Source organism: Buteo buteo, chromosome 25 (genome assembly GCF_964188355.1).
Source record: "Buteo buteo chromosome 25, bButBut1.hap1.1, whole genome shotgun sequence".
Classification (NCBI taxonomy): Eukaryota; Metazoa; Chordata; class Aves; order Accipitriformes; family Accipitridae; genus Buteo; species Buteo buteo.
In genome coordinates, this window is record NC_134195.1 from 6,401,742 (window position 1) to 6,424,896 (window position 23,155).

The 23,155-nt window shown below is 41.0% G+C and overlaps 1 protein-coding gene across 2 annotated transcripts in view; it reads right to left on the minus strand.

Annotated features, from left to right (window-relative positions):
• Window positions 1–6,211: 6,211 nt before the first annotated feature.
• The window catches only part of IL1RL1 (interleukin 1 receptor like 1), a 28,281-nt gene continuing 11,337 nt past the window's right edge, over window positions 6,212–23,155 (minus strand). For both annotated transcript variants that reach the window (XM_075057372.1, XM_075057373.1), the window contains 6 exons: window positions 22,687–22,755; window positions 20,698–20,830; window positions 20,448–20,605; window positions 12,997–13,140; window positions 10,942–11,100; window positions 6,212–7,836 (listed from right to left, as the gene is read on the minus strand). In XM_075057372.1, coding sequence (XP_074913473.1) covers window positions 7,490–7,836; window positions 10,942–11,100; window positions 12,997–13,140; window positions 20,448–20,605; window positions 20,698–20,830; window positions 22,687–22,755 — 1,010 coding nt within the window. In that variant the 3' untranslated portion in view covers window positions 6,212–7,489. The remainder of the gene's footprint in view (window positions 7,837–10,941; window positions 11,101–12,996; window positions 13,141–20,447; window positions 20,606–20,697; window positions 20,831–22,686; window positions 22,756–23,155) is intronic.

Here is a 23,155-nt window from a genome sequence, read left to right on the forward strand (position 1 = left end):
GAAAACCAACTTTTATTTTTTTTTTTTAGGGGAGGGGGTTCTTGCCTCTCACAACCTTCCGGCGGGGGGCGGGAAGGCCTAAGGAGGTGATGTCTTGGGTTATCTTTAGCCAAAACACCTCTTCCTCCGCTTTTCTGCTGAATGCCGGTTGCAGGACTCTTTTCCAAGAAGCGTGATGGAAGTAGGATGGAGGTTTAGGAACACGTATATTGAGCTAAATACAGCAACTTTTATCTCTGTTACAGCTTCCTCCCCGCCCCCCCCCCCAACGTTCATTGCCCGTTTTGAGAACGACGATGTGCAGAGATAAACAATATCCTGAAAGGCTGATATTCTGCAAAGACCACAAAAGAAAGAAAAAGAAAAAAAAAAGAAGAAAAAATAAGAAATGAAATCCCCCCAAAGCATTACAAACTATGATCTGCAGGAACAGAGACAAGGCAAAACACGTGATTCTGCAACACTTTGATCAGAAATGTCCCGATTTCAGTGCTATTTTTTTCTGTGATAGCATCCCCTTTGGGGAGAGAGTAATGCAAGCTTTCAAGACATGAAACATTTTATAGCAAAGGGAGTCTATGTATTCACTTCTAAATAAGCCCTCATGCCAGTAGCTGAGCCTGCTTTTTACAAAATGTTGATGTATTTGAACTGTGGTTCCATTAGGGATTTCTGACAGCCGTATTTCCTATTTAAGTACTGTTCCTGAGTAAATTAATGCTTGCCACTGTTTATTTCACATGAATGGTTTATTCGATATGTACTGTGCAATGATTCACTGTACATTTAAATAAAGTTATTTTGATAGCAGCAGGAAAAAATTCATCCCCTCAGGATTTCTTTTATTTTCATATCACCCTTTTCATGTTCAGAAACTTGTTTGGTGACAGCTACTCTTTTTTTTTTTTCTTACCCAGGACAGCTGGGAATGTAGAAGTTCCCAACAGAAACAGGAGGTGTCACTTCAGAGGTAAAACAAGCAGGTTACACTAAAAAAGGAAGGATTCCACAGAGCTGGCTTTTTTGCATATTTTACTGCTGTGGTGAAGCAAAGAAACCCTGGAGAGTTTTACTGTCTCACCTCATTTGTTTTCCTCATCACAGATTGAAACAATTGTATATAAAAGCAACCAGACCATTAGCTAACATAAATCAGCATAACTTCAGGAAAGCCAGCTGAGAATCTGACCCAGTATAGCCACTTTTAAAAAGTGTGCAAGATACTTTGCGGTGGTTTTGGGTTTTATGATTCAATGCCAGATTTTAAACTTAGAAGATAGTAGATATTATAACGAGGATAATGATTTTACATGAGAGTCTGAAAGAAATATAGCAGCCAACAAATAAAATGGTAAAGTACAATGTCACCGGCTTTTTACTTTGACAGGCTAAATCTTGCTAGTGACAGTTTGGAAACATCTATTTTTTTTTAAATTCACTCTTTTACAACAATATTTTCCATGAGCTGTTCTCACATTCATTTGCTTTTATACCCATTTGAAATACTCTCAAGTTTCTGAACTTTCATCTGTGTTGTAGAAAGTGCTGTGTTCAATTAGTCCTTTCAACTAATGTCATCGCTAGCTCTGAGATGTGTGAATGTATATGAAAGGAGAATAAAGTTTACAGGTTTTAGTCCTCAGACTAATGCAATTTTAATGGAGAAGTCATAGCCTCATAATAGAGAAGAAACTCAACCCAAAATAACTAAAGCTCAAATTTTCATTATGAAAATGCCATGATGAAAATGAAAGTTTGCACTAATATTGAAAAACAGATTTTTGTATGAAGCTCTGACCACCTGACCAATCAGCTAGGGAAGACAAGTTACTTCTCACAGTTTTTCGTATCTTCCTTTCCATCCAACATATACTACACAGAGGTGCTAACTGAAAACCTAAACCGTGAAACTATTTCCGTCATAAATAGCAACACATCCAACTCTTGTAACCACAGTCTAAGCCTGTTTTTTCTAGCTGGTAATAGCCCTTTTTAATCTACTTCTGTCATCTCTGTATACCAGTTATATTAACTCTTAGCAGAAGTTAAGTTATATTCCATATTTTTTTCAGCATTATCTGTCCCTGGTGTCAAAAAGCAGAGATTCCAGACTGATAATGTCTGTTAGAGCCTCACATGCTTCTCAGAAGTTTTAAAATACGCAAATTGCACATTTCCAAACTTTTGTCCACATCGTAGCATCACAAAATAATTCGGATTGGAAGGGACCTCAGGAGGTCATCAGGTCCAGCCCCTGCTCAGGGCATGTACAGCTGAGACCCAAACACTTCCAAAGATGGAGATCCCACAACGTCTCTGGGCACATTTTCCAGCATTTAACCATGCATATGGTGAAATTTTTTTTCCTAATACGTATTTTAGATTTCCTGTGTTCTAATTTGTGGCAGTTGCTTTTTTGTCCCATCACTGCGCTCCTTTGAGAAGAGCCTGGCTCCATCCATTCTCTCTCTCTTTCCATTAGATTCCTGTAGACAGAAACAGGACCTCTTGTCCTCTCCCTCCATGTCCTGTGCTCTTGGTGGTCTTTCCCTGGACTCACTCCAGTATGTCAGTGCCTCACTTGTACTGCAGAGACCAAAACTTGACATAGTACTCCAGATGTGATCTCGCAAATACTGAACACAGGGCAATAATTACTTTCCTCAGCTACACTCTCACTGGTAAAGTGCAGGGGGCAGTTGGCCACCTTTATCACAAGGACTTACTGCTGACTCATGTCCACCTTAGTGTGAACCAGGACATCCAGTCTCTTTCTGCAAAGCCGCTTTATGTTGGGTTGACCTCCAGGCTGTTTTGTTCAATGGTTTTATTCCATCTCAGATGCAGCACTTTGCATGTGGGTTGAACTTTGCGGGTTTCCTATCAGTCCATTTCTCCAGCCTGTTTCTGTCCAAAACAGCAGCCCAGCCCTCCAGTGTGTCACTTGTCCTTCCCCAGTTTGTTTTTCTGTCTGACAATCTGTTGATTGTGCAGTCTGTCCCATTGCCAAGGTCATTAATGAGGATGCTAAACAGTAGTGGTACCAGTATCAGTCCCTGAGGGATGCCACCAGTAATTTACTGTGAGCTGAGGTTAATATACTGATCACAACACGCTGATCCCGCATGGACTTTGGTCCTGCTGGTTTTCCACTCACCTTTGTCCACTTATCTGTATCTCACCAACAGAGACTGTGTCAAAGGTCTTGCTCAATTCAAGGTATGGAGCATCCAGTGTTCTCCCACGGTCCACAGCACGGCTGGATGTGCATGATATGCTTTTTGTAAATCCAGTCACCTTCTTCTCCTTTGTGTACTTTGAAATGGCTTCAAGGAGGATTGCTTCATAACCTTCCCAGAAGATCTATAAAGACTGGAAACAGTTTTAAGGAATAAATTACTATACAACAAAGTCTACCTTTCACATAAAATTAAGTATGTAGCTCACTCTTTAAAGTGGGAAAAGGGAGCACATGAGCATGTGTTTCTAATACAACAACTGTAGTTTTTCAACCCTTGAAGAAGTCTGGAAGATACAGTTGTGCATCTACAATTTTTCAATAGAATATACCATCAATTTTATATATTATCTTCCAAACATACTCTTTTCCAATGCTGTAAGAAATTAATGTTGCGTACACTACAAATAATAGCGTGCTACAAAAACTTCTAAAAACTTCCTTCTAGTGGTCAGTCTCTTGGGCTTCACAACCATGTGAAGCAAATACAGGTAAAACTTTCTCCCTGCGTGTGGCAGGAGCAATAGCTGGGCTGGCTTTTCAGGACTGTGGTTTAGGTGAAGAAACCAGGAGGGGTCACAGTTCAGTGAGTGGTAGGAACATCAGATCTCAACAGTAAAGGGGACCTTAAGGCCAAACCATTAAATATATTCACACAAAGGGCTGGTGTATACTAAATGCATATGTGGGGAGGGCAGTACATTCTAAGTGCGTGCTGTCTACAGTTATCCTACTTCCTATTAGCAGGAGCTGGTTTTCATTCCTTGGAAGTCACCAGGAGCGTCACCACTGACCTCAGTGTCAGTTAAGTCAATGCTTATTCCTGCCTCTTTGTTATTTCTTTGTTGCCAGCAATGCAGTGTATACTTTTCACATATGAAGTATCCAGAGATAAGATTTTACAACTGGGGACATGCTGTATGATTGCAGTTATATGGCAAGGAGACACTTCTGTTCCTTCAAAATACGTTATTATAAGAGAGTCAGCATTGTGTTCTCAATGCCAGATTCTGAGCTGCTGTTTACAAACAGTGCTGTATGGGTTTCAGGGGACTACAGCAGTATGCACACCCTGAAAATTTCACTGTGCTTAATTCTAATGCTATTAGACCGATTTCTAGTTGGTCAGAATCTCTTAATGCCTGTTCATCCACTAGGTGGCAAGATGACTCTGCTCTATTAACAAGTGAGAGCAAATCTGCTCTCCGGAGTCCCTTGAAGTACCAAAACCAGCAAGCAGAGGGCGGAATTTAAAGGGCATTAAATCTCTACATGGAAGTTCTAATTCAGCAACAAAATTACCTTTGTTCTGTGTCGTTTAAGCCTTAAGCATCCAAACCGATTCTTCTACGAGCTGTTTGTCATGAAAGCAGAGACTTTCTGCACAGGGCAGACTGTCCTTCTGTTATTCCGCTAAAGCAGACTGCCTAGTGTAAAAATTGCAAATTTTCTTTAAAAACATGTTTTTGAAAATTCAGATTGTTTGTAAGTCGCATATTACAGAAGCACAGAATGGTTGAGGCTGGAAGGCACCTCTGGAGATGATCTAGTCCAACTCCCCTTCTCAAGCAGGGCCATCTAGAGCCAGTTGCCCAGAACCATGTCCAGGCAGCTTTTAAGTATCTCCAAGGATGCAGACTCCACAACTTCCCTGGGCAACCTGTGCCAGTGCTGGGTCACCCTCACCATGAAACAGTGTTTCCTGATGTTCAGAAGACACCTCCTGTGTTTCAGTTTGTGCCCATTGCCTCTGGCCGTGTCACTGGGCATCATCAAGAAGAGCCTCACTCCCTCTTCTTTGTACCCTCCCTTCAGTTGGGAGCCTTCTCTTCCCCAGGCTGAAAAGTCCCAGCTCTCTCAGCTTTTCTTCATAGGAGAGATGCTCCAGTCCCTTCACCAATTTCATGGCCCTTCGTTGCACTCTCCAGTATGTCCATTTCTCTCTTCTGCTGAGGAGCCCAGAATTGGGCACAGGACTCCAGGTATGGCCTTAGTGGTGCTGATGTTGTAATGGTGTTGTAAAAGTATTCTACAGTTCTTTTTGTGCTTTCTCTTTAACACTAAAAATGTGATAACATCTGTAGAAAGACATTAATTTTAATGCATAACTCAGATTTCTTTACTAACCACCAAGGAATACAAAAAGAAGCGACAACTGCAGGATTTTTTTGTCATTATTACAGTCACATACTCACCCCCTAGTTCTGTAAAAGTTCTTTGCCACTCTCAGAATTTGCCCCTTTTCTTTCTGCCAAGGCCATACTGTTCACTGCTGGTAAACCACAGTAAGAGTTGTCAGGTTTTGCTTGATACTGTTTTCCTCTTTTTTTTCTTGGTTGACCATGAGGCTTGATATAAAAGGAGTGTCACCACAAGAGCCATTTAGTGAGTCTGGTTTTCACCATCATAACTACATGCCTGGCTAACAGAAGTCAGTGAGATATCAGTATGTTTCAGAGTAATTTGCTTCACTGCTGAACCCGTGCACTTCCTTATTTTACCTTCTCCTCTTACCCCTTTCCAGCTTCAAAATTCATCCTAGACTTTTTGTTTCCAAGATATTCAGTTATCATCCTTTCTTCCTCATTAAGTGCTCAGGACCCAAACTCTATTAAAAATTGATCTTGTAATAATCTTGGAAGTGAATATTCTTGTCTTGCTCAGAAGCTGCTGTGAAAAATCTTCATAGCGTAAAGCAACAGGCTTTCCTGCCTTTACACATGCCTCATTATCAGCATTCGGGAAGAAACGGTACTGTAGGAATAAACTGAGTCTCTTACATCGGCATGAATCCATTTTGTGGAGCTTCCACAGAGGTAGTGAGGTTTAGAGGGATCTTTAGGAACAGGACCCAACACTGCACACAATCTAATGAGGCAATAATAAAATGCAACACTAGTTATTTTATAGTTGTGGTGAAGTGAGCGATGAGTGCATGAACACTTGAAAATATAACTCATCAGGGAAAAGCTGTTTAGTTTGCCATAGAACTTTTAATTTAATGTTCAAAAAAAATCTATACATATATCGCATACATATTTTTCCTACTCCAAATAGCTATCCATAAGTCTGAAGATCCACATTCAATAAAAACTTACAGTAAAAGGAAAGGACTTGCCTGTTCTGTAAGCCTTGACTTGGTAACATTAGGTGTTTTGCCTCTAATTTTCACTTTTTAAGTCCATTCGGTAGCAAGCCTGAAGCTCAAAACCAAGCCTTCTCCAACAGTAAGAAAATTCCTGGTTTTAAGAAGCTAAAAAGATTAAAGTTTGCAAGGATGTCCGTACTAGAACACATTTTGTTCATACTCCCCTGAACTAGGAGGAGATTTGGCTCTGACCTTTGCATCTCAGGGTATTCCCTATAGGACATAAGTGTAACTAGGCATAAAGTCAAAGCAGGAGAAAAAAAAAAGGGGAGGATACTGCCTGCTATAAAAATGCAGTCTCTTTTGTCAGTAGCTTAAAGAAATTCTGTCAGTGTACAAAAAACACAATAACCTGTTATTTCTATCTGGAGATAATAGCAACAGTAACAGCATGGTCTGTTGTACCTGAAAGATTCAAAATTTCCCCTTTGTGTGAGATTCAGTTTAATATATATATATATATAAAATATAAAAAATGCATATAAATGTATATCAGTGTATTTATTTCCCTTAACACTGCGGGGTTTTTTAAATGCTGTATTTACATCAGTCTCAAAAGAGCCCGTACTGAGGCATCTGTACTAAGGAAAAAATAAAATGTCATGGTACGAGTATTACTATTGAATCAAAAAGGAATAAGTGATGGAAAAAAATTAACAAAAGCACAACATTATATTTTCTAGTTGCATAATACACATTATACTTTCTAGTCAAATAATACAGAAGGCATTTATGTTTGATCAACTGCATTGGAAAGGTAAAGCAAACCTGCAGGACATTCAGCTATTCAGAATCATAACTTTCAGTTATATGTAAACTATATATAGAAAGAGTATAGGTACATTTTGTTATTTGTGACATGCAAAATTCTGCAGACAGCCTAGAATGATTTATTTACAGAACTCCCATACCTATGGAAACTTCCCTTTACTTCCCCAGACCTCTTCTCTCAGTTTACCTTATCGTTACTCAATTAAAGGACTGAAAAAAGTTCAAAAAGACAGCCAGACTTCCAGACTCTAAAATCATGTACCTACTGAAAGGAAAAAGAGGTGCAGGCACGTGGTCCATCCTGGTAGTGTAACAGTATTTTCACAGACTGTTCACCCAGCATTAGCTGAGCATGAGGACTTGCGTGTCAGCGGCATGTGGTACCTCACCTGTTTCCAGAACTTAGAATTGGATGACTGTGGGTGCACAGTGTGCTGCTCTTTCCATTTGATGGTACCTTGCTGCTTAATAATAAATCTAAGAGATTCCTGAAGCTTCTCATAAGTCCCAATTGTCTCCATTTCCAGCAGGATCACCTTTGTATCGTTTTGAATGAGGGCGTTGTATAAAGCAATGTGTTGATCATAAGCATGTTCTTTACAATTAATCAGATGGTGGGTTAGAAGGATGATCAGCCGTCTGCTCTTCTGCATCCTCTTCTCAATTGCACTGGCTGTGTCTAGGAATATACGAGAAAATGATAAGACTCTGAAATTTCTTTTACAAACTCTTGTGTTTAGGCACTTCATTTTCATTGCTTTCTAAGCAGAAATAACTTCTGTCCCACTTCAGTCTGGTACAGTTTATTCATCAGAAAAAGAGCTTAAAAAACAAACAAACAAATCACAACCCAAAACCCCAAAGCTTGCCTTTCAAATGTTTTCTTTGGTTGAAACATTAATATTTTCACTGCTGTTAAGAACTGTTAGGAATTTCTAATCCAACAACCTAGGGTCAAGTTCAGTAGATCTGGATTGCATCAACTTTGTGCTTGATCAATAGTCTCCATGTAAGGCATCGTGTTCTATCAAGTTTAGTGCTTTACAGACTGATCCTGCAATACTTACCCATGAAAACTAGTCATCTGGAGACTTTGGGGTGACTTGCTTCTAAGAGGGTTACTTACTGGCAGAGGGAATGTTAATTCTCCTGAGCTATAGCATGCTAATTTATATGCTAATCTGTGCGTTGGGTTGGCATCTGCCCTTCGGGGCTGAATCCAGACTTGCAGGACATTTGTATGTCAGCAAAACTAAAGGTGTTTTTCTTTCCCACTGCCGTGTTAGGGAGAGCTGACCAACCGCAGCTGGGACTCTGGTGTTGGAGGTGTTGAACCTAGGGAACTCAAGAGCCAGCATGCCTTGGCAGAAACTTCTGGGCCAGCTTGGAAAGCTCCACATCAAGCATCCAGGAGCTGCTTTTCTCGATGACCTGCTGTGACATCTATGGGAGAGACTGCAGATGAATGCCAGTCTAGTGAAACGCTCATCTCAGAAGAGTTTCCTGTGGTCTATAGAATGAAAACTGGAGTTGTTTTGGTGGGAACATGTGACACTGGGTCAAAAGAAAGGAGGTGGGAGCAAAGCTAAGGAAATTCGATGTAACAATTATTTAACAAAGCCACTGATTTGCAGATGTCATCAGCCAGATGCATATGCATCATCTTTTCCCTTGCTGGGGGCTGCCAGCCCATTGCAAGGGTCTTCTTGGTCTCAGAGGAGCACAGCTTTTTCAGCTCCTGCGTCAGGAAGAGAACCCTTTCAATGACTTCTCTGTCCTATTTCTTGGCTCTGAGAGTATTCTGTGAAAACAATTTGCCTTTTGTGATGTTCACCAATTCAAATTCCTTTGTTGTAGAAAATGCCATTAATCAGTAAGACCAGGAAACAAAAAGAATGCTAGTTTAGGGAAGCATAATGGGAGTCCAACAGCTATGCAGTGTTTATCACTGGAATCATTCTGTTTAACTTTCCTTTTTACTGGAAGAACACAAGATTCAAATGACAAAGTTTTGCTCTGGAACCAAGAGTCATAAGCATGTCTTGAAATAATAATTCCATTTTATATACTCACTGCAATTATTTTTTTTCTGGAAATACATGACGTTTTAAAGTGAAAAACATGATTCATCAAATGCTATGATACGTGTTCAGGAAAGATAATAATAACTCAAAGTGGCATTTCCTGTTTTATTCTGCTTAGCATATTCTAATTGCAAGGTTTGGGATTTGGAAACCTGGTAATGAAAGGCTCAAGATCAGAAGATAAACAAGAGTGGGGAGCATATGGGTAAAGTCCATTTGCCTGGAAGCAGAGAACTTTTAAGTGCTCCCAGTGGCAGGCAGATTCAGAATAGCTTTTTCACCCAAGTGAAAGCATTTGGGGGCATGAAAGTGGACAAGGAAGAGAAAAGCAGAAGGCTGGGAAAGTAGGCAAGAAAAGAAAAAGAAGGATGATGGTCAATGCTTGGGACATTTTTAGAGTTTTGATGAAATCAGACTGAACAAGTTAAACAAAATTTACTCACTGTCCAAGGCTGGCTTGGTGAGTCTTCTGGCTGTCACTCCTGGGTTACAGGCATCCATTCATGCCTTCACACAGTGAAAATGTCTTTGTTTTCATCCAATTTATTAGAGCCCTTTTTAGTCCCACGGTCCTCACCTCAGTTGCATGCCATGCTCAGTTTTCTTCAGGATTGGCATCCATAAACCACAGTTTAAGAGTAGTGCCCCATAACAAAATATCACGCTGTCCCTAATCACCTGAAGAGGTGGCATAAGTTCTTGTCATTGACGGTTTTGTGAGCTACTGTTAGTTCCTTCTCCTGGACCTGGGAATGGTCTGGCTCAGCAACTCTTGCAGCTTTTTTAACATTCTTGTTGCAGTGGCTTTTCCAAAGGCCAGGCAGCACTTTTGGTACTCTCCAGAAGAGAACAACATCAAAGATCTCAGCCCAGCTCTGGGCAGATGAATGATACCTAGCCCAATGCAGGTGATTTCAGAAATGTGTAACAGAAACTGTGCCAGCTTTGGCTTCATGCCTGCTTACTGACAGGGAGCGAAGATCTGGTCCACAGAATAACCAGAGCACAAGATAAACAGGCAAGTCAGCTCTGGAGGAAAGCAGATAGTGCCTAGATGACAGCAATCATAAGAGATAGTGTAGAGGTGTCCATATGGAAATTAGCACAGATTAATTAACATGATTCCATTCTGGAAGACAAGGAAGCTGGAATAAAGAATACCAACTCTTTCTTGAATTAGCGGTGGGAATTACGTGAAGTTAAAGTAGGTCATGTCAGTGAACAGAAGCTGAACTTCCTGTGACTCTAACACCCTCATAACAGGTTGAAAAACCCTGAGTGATAACAGCAAGGCTAATTCCTCAACTTAGTTTGTGGTTTTCTCCTCTTCCGTGTCTTGCAGACCTACTCACCCATGGTTTAGTTGTGGCTTTGCCTAGATGATGGCTCTGCAGAGTCACATTACCCAAAGAGCAGGTGTATGTTTCAAAGAACCACACTTGGAGTCACACTTCCTGCATGACCCAAGAAGATGATAAAGAATCTGTGCCCCTGCCCTGTAGCTTGCTTTTCTTAGCACACGGGCAAGCACAGACTGCCATTGTGTCACCCTGCCTGAAAAAGCAGACACACAGCTGCTGAGGAGATGAGCAGCAAGCTCAGGAACATAAAGGGACCTCCTATACCCCTAAAAGGGGCTAGAACCACAATTTGCTCAAACTTGACAAGTCATTCAGTGCATTATCGAATTGGAAACTTACCTTCTCCGGGATATATATCTCTCCCATAAATACACAGTTTATATCCACATTTATTTTCTAGAATATCTGGCATGATTTGGTAAACAAAATATTCCACAAAATTAGCTTCATTGGTGTGGCTTTTGGGGTAGATAATATATGCATCATATATCTTCCCGTCTGTAAGGCAAAACAAGAGGGAAGTGTATTGTGTTAACATGAATTAGAGCTGTCTATTGCAAAAGCTAGAAGAGAAATAAAAATATCAGTCTTTGAAATAGATCTAAGAAGAAGTTCCTGCTAATCTTAATAATGTATATCATCAGGTGCATGTTTGGAAATTAGAGACTGTGCATATTTGTTGTTTCCCATGCTCAATTGCTACGTCCTGTGTGTTTGTAACTTTGGAGAACCCAACCTTTGTATTGTGAAGGCTGTGTCCCAAAGTACATAGAGTAAGAATTCAACTGATTGAAGCATATTAGCATGAAATAGAGCTGAAGCTCAGCATTTGTTATTTCAGTGATACTATAGGCTGTTAACGGCCTTTGTCATTCAGTACAATTTTTAAATTTTTCCACCTTGAAGTAATTACTCATCATTCCCATGACATATCTTACTTCTGAGTGAAAAGCTCCATCACTCAGGAAGTAGTCTCACAGTCAGAACCAAGTACAAAGTCAAATATTTCTTTGACTCTTTTCTTCATTTCTCTCAAATATGTTTTCCATTACAGCATTTGTTTTCTAATCCCAAATGTTTCTTTTTTTTTCCAGTGGAGATGATCATATCCCTTCTTTTGTTGCTATCTGAGGTTCTTGTCCAGACCACCCTTACAATAAAAAAGAAATAGCCATTTCCAGAGCCTGATTCATTTCATCATAAAATATACTTAAGTGGAAAGTGCCCTAAAAAGCATACTTCTTTCCTCTTTAAAAAGCACATAAGTAACTAGATCAGCTGTATATATCTACCATGCAGACATCTGTGGTAGAAGTCAGCTTCAGATTTTTAAAATGTAAATTTAGGTGCCTACATGAAAGCTAGGTGCCTAAACTCCTGCTACAATCAGTGGAGAACTGGCCATTGCAGTTAGTTAATTCTAGAGTGATTCAGATTACTCTCATGTAAATGCCAGAAGCCCAGGTGAGTTGCCTAAACACAGGCATCTAGTGCCATTTGAGACTTCCTACGGTATCCTGCCTGACCTCCAGACCCTGCTCCAGAAGACTGCAACATCTGGCAGATCTGTGTAATGTGTCCAGGTTTTTGGCCATCCCAAATGACTCTAGACATACGTTTAGACCACTGACGCAAGGACCCAGTGCCTGGTTCGCTCAGCTGATTTTACTGATGAGGAGCTGGATTCGGTCACCTAAAAACATAGTGTCACTAGGCACTGCCTGCCCTTCAGCTGCCACTGTGGAAGGGTTCAGGTCTCTCTCAAGTCCTAAGGGAGCTCCAGTGGCACTACCTGCTTACGGTTAGACAGCTGAACCCAGCCCCAGGTCTCCAGGTTCCATATCTATGATGGGAACTTGCGTGTGTGCACCTTCATTGCATGCGACTAAACTGAGATATCTTAATCTTCAGGTGAAGTCCACCCCTAAAGTTGGATGGGATGTATTCCCCCCAAAAGTGTCTTCCACAATATTGGTACCTTTCTCTTTGGCTTATAAAAACTGTATTGCTCTAACACATACCTGTTAACACACTAGCCAGCGGGCTGGTTCCTTTGCTTTAGAGAACACATAACAAGTACAGTTGATAGCACTGTAAATCGGATTTTTAACTGTCATTCAATTTTTCGTGGCAAAAAATTTTGTTAAAAAAATATGAAACCGGGACTGAATCCCTCTTTTATGTAATATATCACTGCAGAACCCAGGAAACAAGGGAATGTAAAGCACTACCAGATCTATGTATGTCCCCTCTTATCAAAACGATTTCAGAAGGCTTGAGAAAGAGAAGGATCGGGCCCAGGTGTCATACGAGTTAGTAAGCAACTATCAAATCCATTTCCATATGATTTGCCTTTTTCCTTTTTTTAAACTTTCTTACTCAACTCTTACTCACCATCCTTGACTGAGTAGGGCTGAAATATCTCCCGATATAATAGGACGATATCAACTCGGAAGGACTGATAAAGCATAACAGAGACTGCTATTGCAACCAGCAAAACTAGAGATCCTACGATCAAGGGGACGTTACGAAGACCAACTGCAAAGAAGAGAAATATATTGTCAGCTGTAGAGAAGTTAACCTGTGGGCTGAAGCCTCAGCCTCTCATATCCTTGCTTCTGTTGCAATTTTAAGGAGCTCACAACAGAGACGACAAAGCTTTTTCCTTCCCCAGCTGGTGTAGCCAACACAGAGACCCCTAAACTAGAAGCATACTAAGCAGTATATAATTAATATTTACTTCTGTTGAATCCAGACCTACCTACGCTAAATACCACAATGATGTTTAAGTATTTTGTAACATTGAAAAACTGTTAATAACTCAACCAACAACAATGTTCAAGCATTTTGTAAGGCAGCTAAGCCTACGCATGACAACTGTAAGTGTCCGCAAAAGGACAAGCGGAGGCTTCTGGCATAGCTGCGCAAACAGGGTACAGAGAAACATGTGCAAATAATGAAATCTGCAAGATAAGAACAAAGTACGCAAAACAAGCAGGAAAACAGAACATGTCCTGGTTACAAAAATAAACTATGCTGGAGGCAGATGTTCTCCCCTGCCTTTTCCTTTGAAGATGGTCAAGGAGCATAAAATAGCAATGACAAGTAAGGAGAACTGGGAAAGAAAGGAGCCACCCACTTCAGTTCCAGCTTCCCTCATGGAAGAGCTCTTGAATCTGACCCCCTCCACCTCCGAGATGAAGACTTATCAAGGATAGATTCAGGCTAGATATAAGGAAGAAATTTTATACAATGACAGTGGTGAAGTACTGGAACAGGTTGCCCAGCGGGGTTGTAGATGCCCCATCCCTGGAAACATTCAAGGTCAGGCTGGACGGGGCTTTGAGAAACTGACTGAGTTGAAGATGTCCCTGCTCATTGCAGGGGGGTTGGACTAGATGATGTTTGAAGGTCCCTTCCAGCCCAAACCATTCTATGACCCTATGATTCTATAAGGACAGCAGTCACCAGCTCTGTGCTATCGTATGCACACAGCTAGTCTAGGACAAGATTGTGATTATCACTCTTCTAGGGGAGAGCTACGTTTCTATCACAACCCTGTGATAGCTGCATTTCTGTAACAGCCCATTTTTCCTCTTGTTCTGTGATTAACAGAGCAGAAGTCAATCTAGATATGTGCGTCCTCTAGATGGCATCTAGTTCTGCTGCAGCAAGAGACAACGGGAGGTAAAAACAAGGTCATTTTGTACTCTCTCCAAACTAGAAAGATAGAAGCTTAATCCAGACTGTTACAACCACAAATCTGAAGAAGACACTTTTGACCTATGTCCTAGTTATATTGAATTCACCCAGGATTCAGTACTGAAAACACTATGAATCCCAGGTAACCAAGTTTGAAATTAAAGTATCGAAGGCTTTTTACAGCAGTTACACAAAGAGAATTCTTTATTCCATCGGAGAGAAGATTAATGGCAATTGTCTCATGGTAGAAAACTGCTCCTAAGCAAATGAAAGACACCTGAATATACTCCACTTGGTTTTAACATGTAGACTCAGAGCAGTTCCACATATATTCCACATATATTGGGCTTTTCCTCCCTCTGCCTGCAAAACACACACAAGACACATGGCAGCAGCAGCAGGCCAGTCTCTGGTGCTTGAGGAGGTGCATCTTACAGCAGGCTGAGGAGCCAGTCTCAATTTCCTCTGCAGAAGAGGCAGCAAGACAGATTGGAAAATGCTGCAGATTGTTATGCAGCCAGCAAGTATGCTACTAGGTGAAGGCACTGACCACCGCCAAGGAGCAATTTTGGAGCTTTTGCACGGACTTCGCACTAGGTGAATGAAATAAAATAAAATATTTAGCAGTGAAGAGTATCTTATATTGAAATTTACAGGTTCCCTGGCATCTTCAGGAGATGTTGAATAAGGCAGTGTATTGAGTAGTATTTACAGGGGCAACCTAAAAATATTAGTGCCTGAGAAATTCCACTGAAAAGGTATATAAATAAAGAGTTCACAAGTACATGTTCCCTTTCCTCTGGTAGGATGTGAGGTAAATTTGACATGATTTTCACACCCTTCCTGTTTCTTTCTTTGTCATTTAAAGGGAGAAAGAAACATCAGGCGTGTGATGAAGCATAGCTCATCAGAACTAGGAGATTTGGGAAACCACCTTCTAGTAAGATTGAAGTGGGCAAGAAAATAACCAGTTTCTTTTATAGTGATGTTTGGCCACATCTTAGTTTTAACAGTGTCACATGATGCCCATGAAGGAATTTTGTCCTTGTGGACCCCTTCAAATATTATGATTTGATCCATTTTCCTGGTCAATACACACACACACAGAGACTAAATTAGGAAACCTCTTCCACTAGCTGATGAGGATGACCCAAGCATCAGAGATTGCCACTATCTGTTACTGCTTCATTTGTTGATAGTGTGCTCGCCAAAACATTATAAATACTGTTGTAATGCATTGAGTAAGTATCTGTAAAACATCTAGGCAAGAAACAGGTTCCAACAACAACTTCTGCAATTATGAACCTAAAAATGCTGTTTACATTTAGCTTTACACTGGTTAGACCAAGGCTGGAAAAGAAGTGATAAATTTCCTGTGCTTATACAGCTTGTAGTGCATCAGACAAGAACCACACAGGGGTCTTCCTGGAACTGCAGGTTCAGTTTTCAGTAAGGCTGACTCAGCCTCTCGTTTCTCTGGAATACATCAGCTATCTTCAGCACAACGGGGGCAAGGGCCAGAAGCCATTTTTGGAGGCCCTGAACAAGGTTGAACAGATCCTGTTGTTCCGTTTGACTCTGCTGCATCATTTAGCGGCAGAGAGTTCATGAGTAGACTGTCTTGTAATACTATTTATTTATGTTGAAGAGCCATGGGAATACAGAACTATCAGCTCACAAGAAACAATATTGGAGAGGCCAGAGAAAACAAGTCAGAAAGCAACATTTGAAGGATTTCCTGACAAACTCCGGAAGAACAGCAGTATTTTTGTAACTTCTCTGGCTTCTAAGGTAGACACACTTCCAGACAGTTAAGGCAGAGATCTGGGTCTGGAATTCCTGTCTACATCTGTCTACCAAAGATGAGCCAAAAGGTTAGGTTCGGCATTAAATATCTTTGAGGAAGAACAGAGCTGATGTTCTGGGCTGAACTTCAGCTCTGCTTTAAATGACTGGAACTTCTGGCATTTTCCAGAGAAGAGGGTTCACACCAGGAAGATTTGTGGTCCTCTGGGCATTTTATACATCCTTGTGAATAAGAATGGACGAATGCTCAGGGAGTAATAAGATGATGCTTCTGGGTCACACACATGAAAAGCCACCTCCAGTTATCTAATGAGCCCTGAATCAAGATGAGGAACTAGAAGCCAGTGGCAGCTTATATATTAATAAAAAGGGAAGGACTTGGAAGGTATTCAGACAGCGCATGTATTCCCTAGCAGACAGGTTAAAGGGGATGCTGAAAGGATGTTCCTGTCCTGACCCAGCTCTGCTGGTAGAAGGAGTTAACACAAAAGTGTTTCTCCAATTATTTGTCATTGCCTCTGTCTCAGGAGCTAACAGCTCTCCTCCCTCTGCCAGCAGAGCTACTTTTGTGAGCATCGATCCACTGCAGATATCGATGACCTGAACTGGCGTGAACAGTGTAAGCTGATTAGTTTTCTCGTTCTTGAGAGGTGGCATCTTCCAGCATGAGAGATACCAAGCAGCTGTGGAGGGCAACTGGGAGAAGTCTGGCAGGCAGAGTTGCTGTCTCTTGCCCGGTGCCCAGTGATACTAGCTACATCTTTGTCACGAAAGGTGGAAGAAAAGGGAATTAAAAGTTGTCACAAATTCTTTAGCCTTACAATAACCAGAGGCACACCACACAAGTTATGCAGATGATCGCAGAGCACATGAAAGGACATGTCTTGTGGCAGAGAGAGAACGTAAAATCTGGGATGATCGCCATCTCTGGAATTAAAAAGGGACATATAGGACTGAAAGATCTGGAGGAAATGAGCCTATATTTTCTGTAAAGAGGTATTATGAGACATGAAGACTGTGTTTATGAACAAGTGTTCGTGAAGGAGTCAGAAGACAGCAAACAGCTTCAGTCAAAATGGGCAGAGAAAGGACGGGAAATAGCGTGGAAGGATGGGTTCCATATTGACTGGGGGTGATGAAAGTCTAGGCAGGGGCTGGATGGGGAAAAAAATGGAGAAAAATCTTCCTCTGCAAGAGGAGAAGCAACCTCTGCATGCAGCAGCAGCAGCTGAACAATGCAGGGACATTAGCACCTCCTAATGGAGGCAAGACCATAGCTGCAGAGACTGTCAAAATTCATAGCCAAATCCTCATTAAATTCTTCTGTTAAAACAAAGAATTTGCCTGATTTCTCTGTGTCTAAAAGACATAGTGTGTGTAGTCTGGATACCTCCACACCAAAAGAAGCTGACTGCGCTGCGTTGCTCCCGAAAACTGAGGTACGTAGGTTATGTAGCTCATTTCTAAAGAGTGGATAGGCTTCTTTTGGCAGTAATTATTTCCTATTTAAAAAGCTAAGTGAAAAGACACTTGGGACAGACACTTTCCACAATACAGCACTTTTCTTCACACACATATGTGAACACATACATGTATGCACAGCATCTATCCTAAGCTGGAAAATATACTTTTTTCCCTATGAAATGTCAAGCGGGTTTGCCAATGACATCTGTTCCTGCCAGTATTAAGGGAGTATTTTTGTTTTCCATGGAGACAAAACTAAACATCTCTTACCACTCTTGACTGTGAAAGAAACTCCTCTGTTTCTCATCACTCCTCTCTGGCAATTTTTTATTCTTATGTGGATTACAATTGTTATGAAAGCAAATTGTTAGGATTAATTATAATGATATTGCTAACAGTGAACTAGGACTTAAAAGTATTTGATTGTGACTCAGAAAAATAGATTTAATTCCTGGTTCCCACGGAAAATTTCCATGTGGTGAGCCAAATCATTCGTTTAGCAGGTTTCTGAAGACAGAGACTATTGCTGCAAGACTGAACAGGTGCTAATGCAGAGGAGGTCTAAGGCAATTGCTTACAGCATCTTTGCTTCTTCCCTTAATCTGTCACCTGTGCTGCTAAACACTATTTATCTAGTTCATTAAATGCCCCCAAAATGGACTAATTTGGTAGTAAATGGCACAACACCTATTCATCTCTTACTTCCTATCACAGATCGGTGCTACAAATAATGATAATGTAAGCCATATCAAATGTCCTGAAAAAAAAAAATCAGAAAACAGAGCAGGAACTTGTGTAAAAAGAACATTAACAGGATAGTAGCAGGCAGACACAAGTTGTGCTGTGGGAAACACTAAGGAACAATCAAATATTTAAAAAAAAAAAAACCAAACAGAACTGTTTTCCCCATTAAAAATAAACAAACAAACAAAACACAAAAAGAAGGAGAGTACACATTTTTATTACACAGTTACAACATGAGAGGCACGAGCAAACCCTACAGCATTTTTATGATACTCAGAGGCAAGCTATCATTGTTTTAGCATAAATATCGCTCAGCTGTGTGAGGAGTGAGTGAAGAAAACTAAAGCAGAGCACAACCATTTCTGGACACAGCATTGCTTACACCAACAGTGCTGAGGAGCAGAAGCAGGCATCTTGACAATAGCAGCAACAAGGAGAAGGGGACAGATATCCACACAAAACAGGCAGCAGCAAAGGGGGGGTCACAGTCAAGAGCTTTCATGAACATTTACTGAAGACCTATGGATAAAAAACAAAATAAGATTTGTCTACAACAGAAATGAGATTCAATGAATCACTTGATGAATACAGAATATAAAATATACTCTTTCCTTCATCTGGTTTATAATATGGGGCCAATAAAAGACTTGTATTGCCTGAACTAGAGCAAGCAGGAACTGCTACTCCGTTTCCTTCCCTCTCATTGCAAGTACGCTCCCACGCTCAGATACTTCAGTGCAGAGCTGATCTGCTTCCAGCTTCCTGACTGATGCTATGCTCACACTCACTTAGCAATATCCAACCAAAACATCTCCTGCCAACTTCCTCTGGGGGGAATCGGTGCTATCCTGCTGGATGATGCCCCATCCTCTGTTAGAATTCACCCACATCCCTTCTAGTCTAGGCTACGGCAAGGAAATATGTCTATGCTTTGAAGCCATGATTCTGTAGGAAGTTATGAACGGTCAAGAATACTGCAGGACATGGAGCTGTGCACACCCAGTGATCACAATACCCTTGATTTTACTCTTCCCACCATTCTCTTATAGAAAACTAATCCTTGGTAAAGGCCTTGGGACTTCTTCTCAAGGTCCTTGATGATTCAGCTTATCTGAAGGGATAAGAAAGGAAAACATTGACCGCAGCTTCTTGTTGTGCCTTCACAGACACAATAGCGTTTTCTGCCTTAAGAATCTAACTCAGTGGTGCTGGCAACAGTGCTTAGGGATCTGGCTATCCCTATTAAAAAAAAAAAAAAATCCCATAAAAGCTAAAGACCATCCCAGTCCCCACCATCTACTGCCCTGGATTTTCCTTCTCCGGCAGAAATTACTCAAACCATGAATTTAAAAACAAAATGAAGGGAAAGCCTTCAAAGTGTTACTCGCACCTCTGTGTGGCACACAGTGAACACAGTGGCTCTCAGAGGGAGAGACGATAAAGCCAGACATCACAGAAGTTAGTCACAACGTTTAACATTCAGTCAAAAAACAAGGCGCTGCAGTGGATGGGGTATGGGAGGGAAGGCAAGCAAACTGGCAAACTGGCAGCTGAAACTCTTGGGTTTCAAGTTTGCCTATTTTCTGCCATGGTTCCACACCAGATACAACAGTTTGATTCTCAAAAGACAACAAATCTCTGCTCCTCACAACGCATTGTAACACTGATGACCAAAGGAGAGGTCAGTTCCTTGCCTGGCTCTCTCATCTGCAGAGGCTCCTCCATAGCCTGAGTATTTTGTAGAGCAGACTGCACTATACCAGTGTGCTTCAAATCCAAGTGCACTGCCTGCCTTCAAGGCACGGGGAATTTGTCACCGAGCAGAAATATCCTAGAAACAGGATATTCTTATCACAGGGCTGATACAGTCATGCTCTGCATATTTAACCTCTTGCTGATACCATTCGAGTAATGCCCCCTCCACCCCCCAGCAGAATTTACCCCAAGGACTTTCATGACCTCATGAAGCCAAGAGAATTTTGCCACTGGCTTGAATACATAGGGAGGAAGCAGGCTGGTTTTTCTTCCTACTAACAGAAACTTTCTTACTAACAGAAACAAATAATAAAATCACCAACATATTTCAAACTGAGTACAAAGTGTAAGAAAACAAAATGAAAAAATCCTACCCTCACTTTGTGCTTTAAGTTTTAACGTCACCGTGGCTCTTGTGTTCTGCATTTCGTTCACCGCTACACACGTGAAATTTGCCTGCAGATCCTCCTTTTTTATTTCAGTAATATGCAAAGTGGTCTCTCTGTAATACTCTTGCTCACGTCCTTCAAAACTAAGAGAGAGAGAAAGAGCTGGTACTGTTGGCTTTAATGGCTAGGAACAGTTTGCATAGAAGAAAGCTTATTCTGTGTTATATGTACTTACAAATGAGTTTTTTCATGAAATCTTGAGGAATCTAAGTGTTTCACTGGGATGTTATCTATATCCCATGTGACAACAGCGATCGGCTGTTTCTTAATCCCCAGGCGGGCCTGACATTTCAGAGACAAAGCAGCACCTAATCAAGATACAGAGAGATGTAAACACTCCTTGATGAAAAACAAGTATAATTTTATTTTCTTCATAACATCTCTTTCTACAAATCTTCATACCACCTGTGAGTTTTACCTTAACAATTTTGATATATTTTTCTGAACTACTGCTGACAAAATGATGACAAAAAGAGATAGTAAAATGAGGTTTTTAACAAATTATCTAATACACTACCAAGGATTACAAAAGGAATTATTTATATTTGTTATGATGAAGGCAATGTAGATTTTACTTGTGATGATTAACCCGCGTAATCAACTACTGAGGAACATGGAAACTAAATGTTGGTTTACACACAAATGTACATGGAAATAACATAATTAAATTTCAGTATATATTATTTTGCCGAAGTCTTGTGTGCAGAGTCTTATCTTGGATTTTATTCAAGCTGGACAAAAGTGAAGTAAACCAGTCCAAGCAAAACTAACACAGGAAATTACTTGTTAAGTATTTGTTATTAGGAAATATTTATTCCAAAGAGTCACCATCGCACTAGAAGAAGGTACAATTAAAACACTTTAAATCATTTCCATGTAAATCTGCATCTAAGCAAGGCTTAGATAAGATTAACAAATCTTATAACTTACAACCTGAATCAGTATTAGGGACCATGGAGAAAACCCTTCATTTTTGCAAATAGGAGACAATGGAACCAGTACAGCAAATGGTTTTTACACTTAAAGCGAATTTGCTCCGTGCAAGCAGTGCCAGATCACTTATTGTCCCAGAGGGGTGGGCAGAGCCCACAGAGCACTAGAGACTGACCATCTTCTTAGAGAAAGGTGGTCCTGGAGCACAGATCACCTAATTCTGGGTGACAAAGCAACTGGGGGAAAGAGGCAAAAAGAACGGGACTGTGAGTCAACCCGGCACGTCTCTGAGCCTCGGTGCGTGGCACCTCGGACGGGACCCCTGCAGTACCTGCTACCAGCCCAGCCTTGCTGTAGGACAGAAGCAGTGGAGCAGGAATTGCGATCCCTTCTCCCAGTGGCCCAGATTCACCCCACCTGCCCTGGGAGACAGGCACCCTGAGCTACCTATTCATGTTTCAGATGGGCTCAGTCGCTTTCCGGAGAGGTCCACCTTTCTCCATTGACTATACAAGAACCCCGGGCGGCTCTCGCTCCTACCACAACCGCCTTGCTCTGAGGCTGCAAGTGAATCTGAACCACTGAGAACATCTGCAGTCCTAAATGAAAGGGAGACGGGGAGCAAGCTCTCCAACCTCCTGTTTCTAAGTTCACTCCCTGGTCCTGTCTTTCAGCCCTCCCAGTATCTTCCAGCCAGCCAGGTCTGCTCAACGCTAGCCAACAGGGCCATGAGCCAGGCAGTGCTCCTCAGCCTCTGGGCCAGCGACCGTCCCTTGCTCTCCTTCATTCATCAACAGAGACACAGCCACTGCCTCCACACAGAGACTGCAAGTAACAAGGAGTATCTCTAATTGCAAGAATAGTCCATCCTTCTCTCTTAGGGGTACCATCGAGCGGTTTCAAGGGATTTAGCTAAAGCCCTCTTTGAAGAGGATGGAAATGGTCACCCCTTCAGCTGAGATGTAATAATTGACCATGTGAGTAATCCTACTCTGTCCCAGTGAGGGTAGAATGGGTTATTTAAATCCCCTTAAATTGCTGCTTAATGCCTAAATAACCCATCAGGTACATCTAACTTCACATCCCTGTGCCTCGGGTGAATTAAATCTGGTAAACATTATGGTGCAAAACAGTAACGAAAAACTCCATCATTAAATCTTCTTGAAGATCCCCATGTTTGCTACGCCATCACAAAATGTTAATTTAGAAATAATTTAAAGTGAGTACTTACCAAGCTCCACTTCTATTATACCTTTATCCTTTGGAAATAAAATTTGAGGAGGCAGAGGTGAGTGTTTTGCTTTAGAAATTAAGGAGGGAAAGAATGCACATATTAGAAAGTTGTGAAAATGCATTTTGTAAGGTAATGATTATAATCTGTACTGTTAATATTTTAAGATCCCAAAGCAGAATTGCACATTAACACTACAACAGTGTTTCACATGTCTGTCAGGATCATCTGGTTTTATTCCTATGACCAAATATTTCTGAGGAGTCTGTACCCGTTAATAAAGTGTTTCTCCCCATTTATTTAATTTTTACCTTTGTACCTAAAAAGCAAGGAAAAGTTTTAGTTTCTCAAGTACTGTTTTAGCTCCTGAGTGGGCAAAAAAGAAAATGCAGTTATAGGTTTGTGTGTTTTCTCAGTTGCTTATTTTGTTTTTAAAAAGAGATAGATTCCTTCTGACATTTGAGAAATT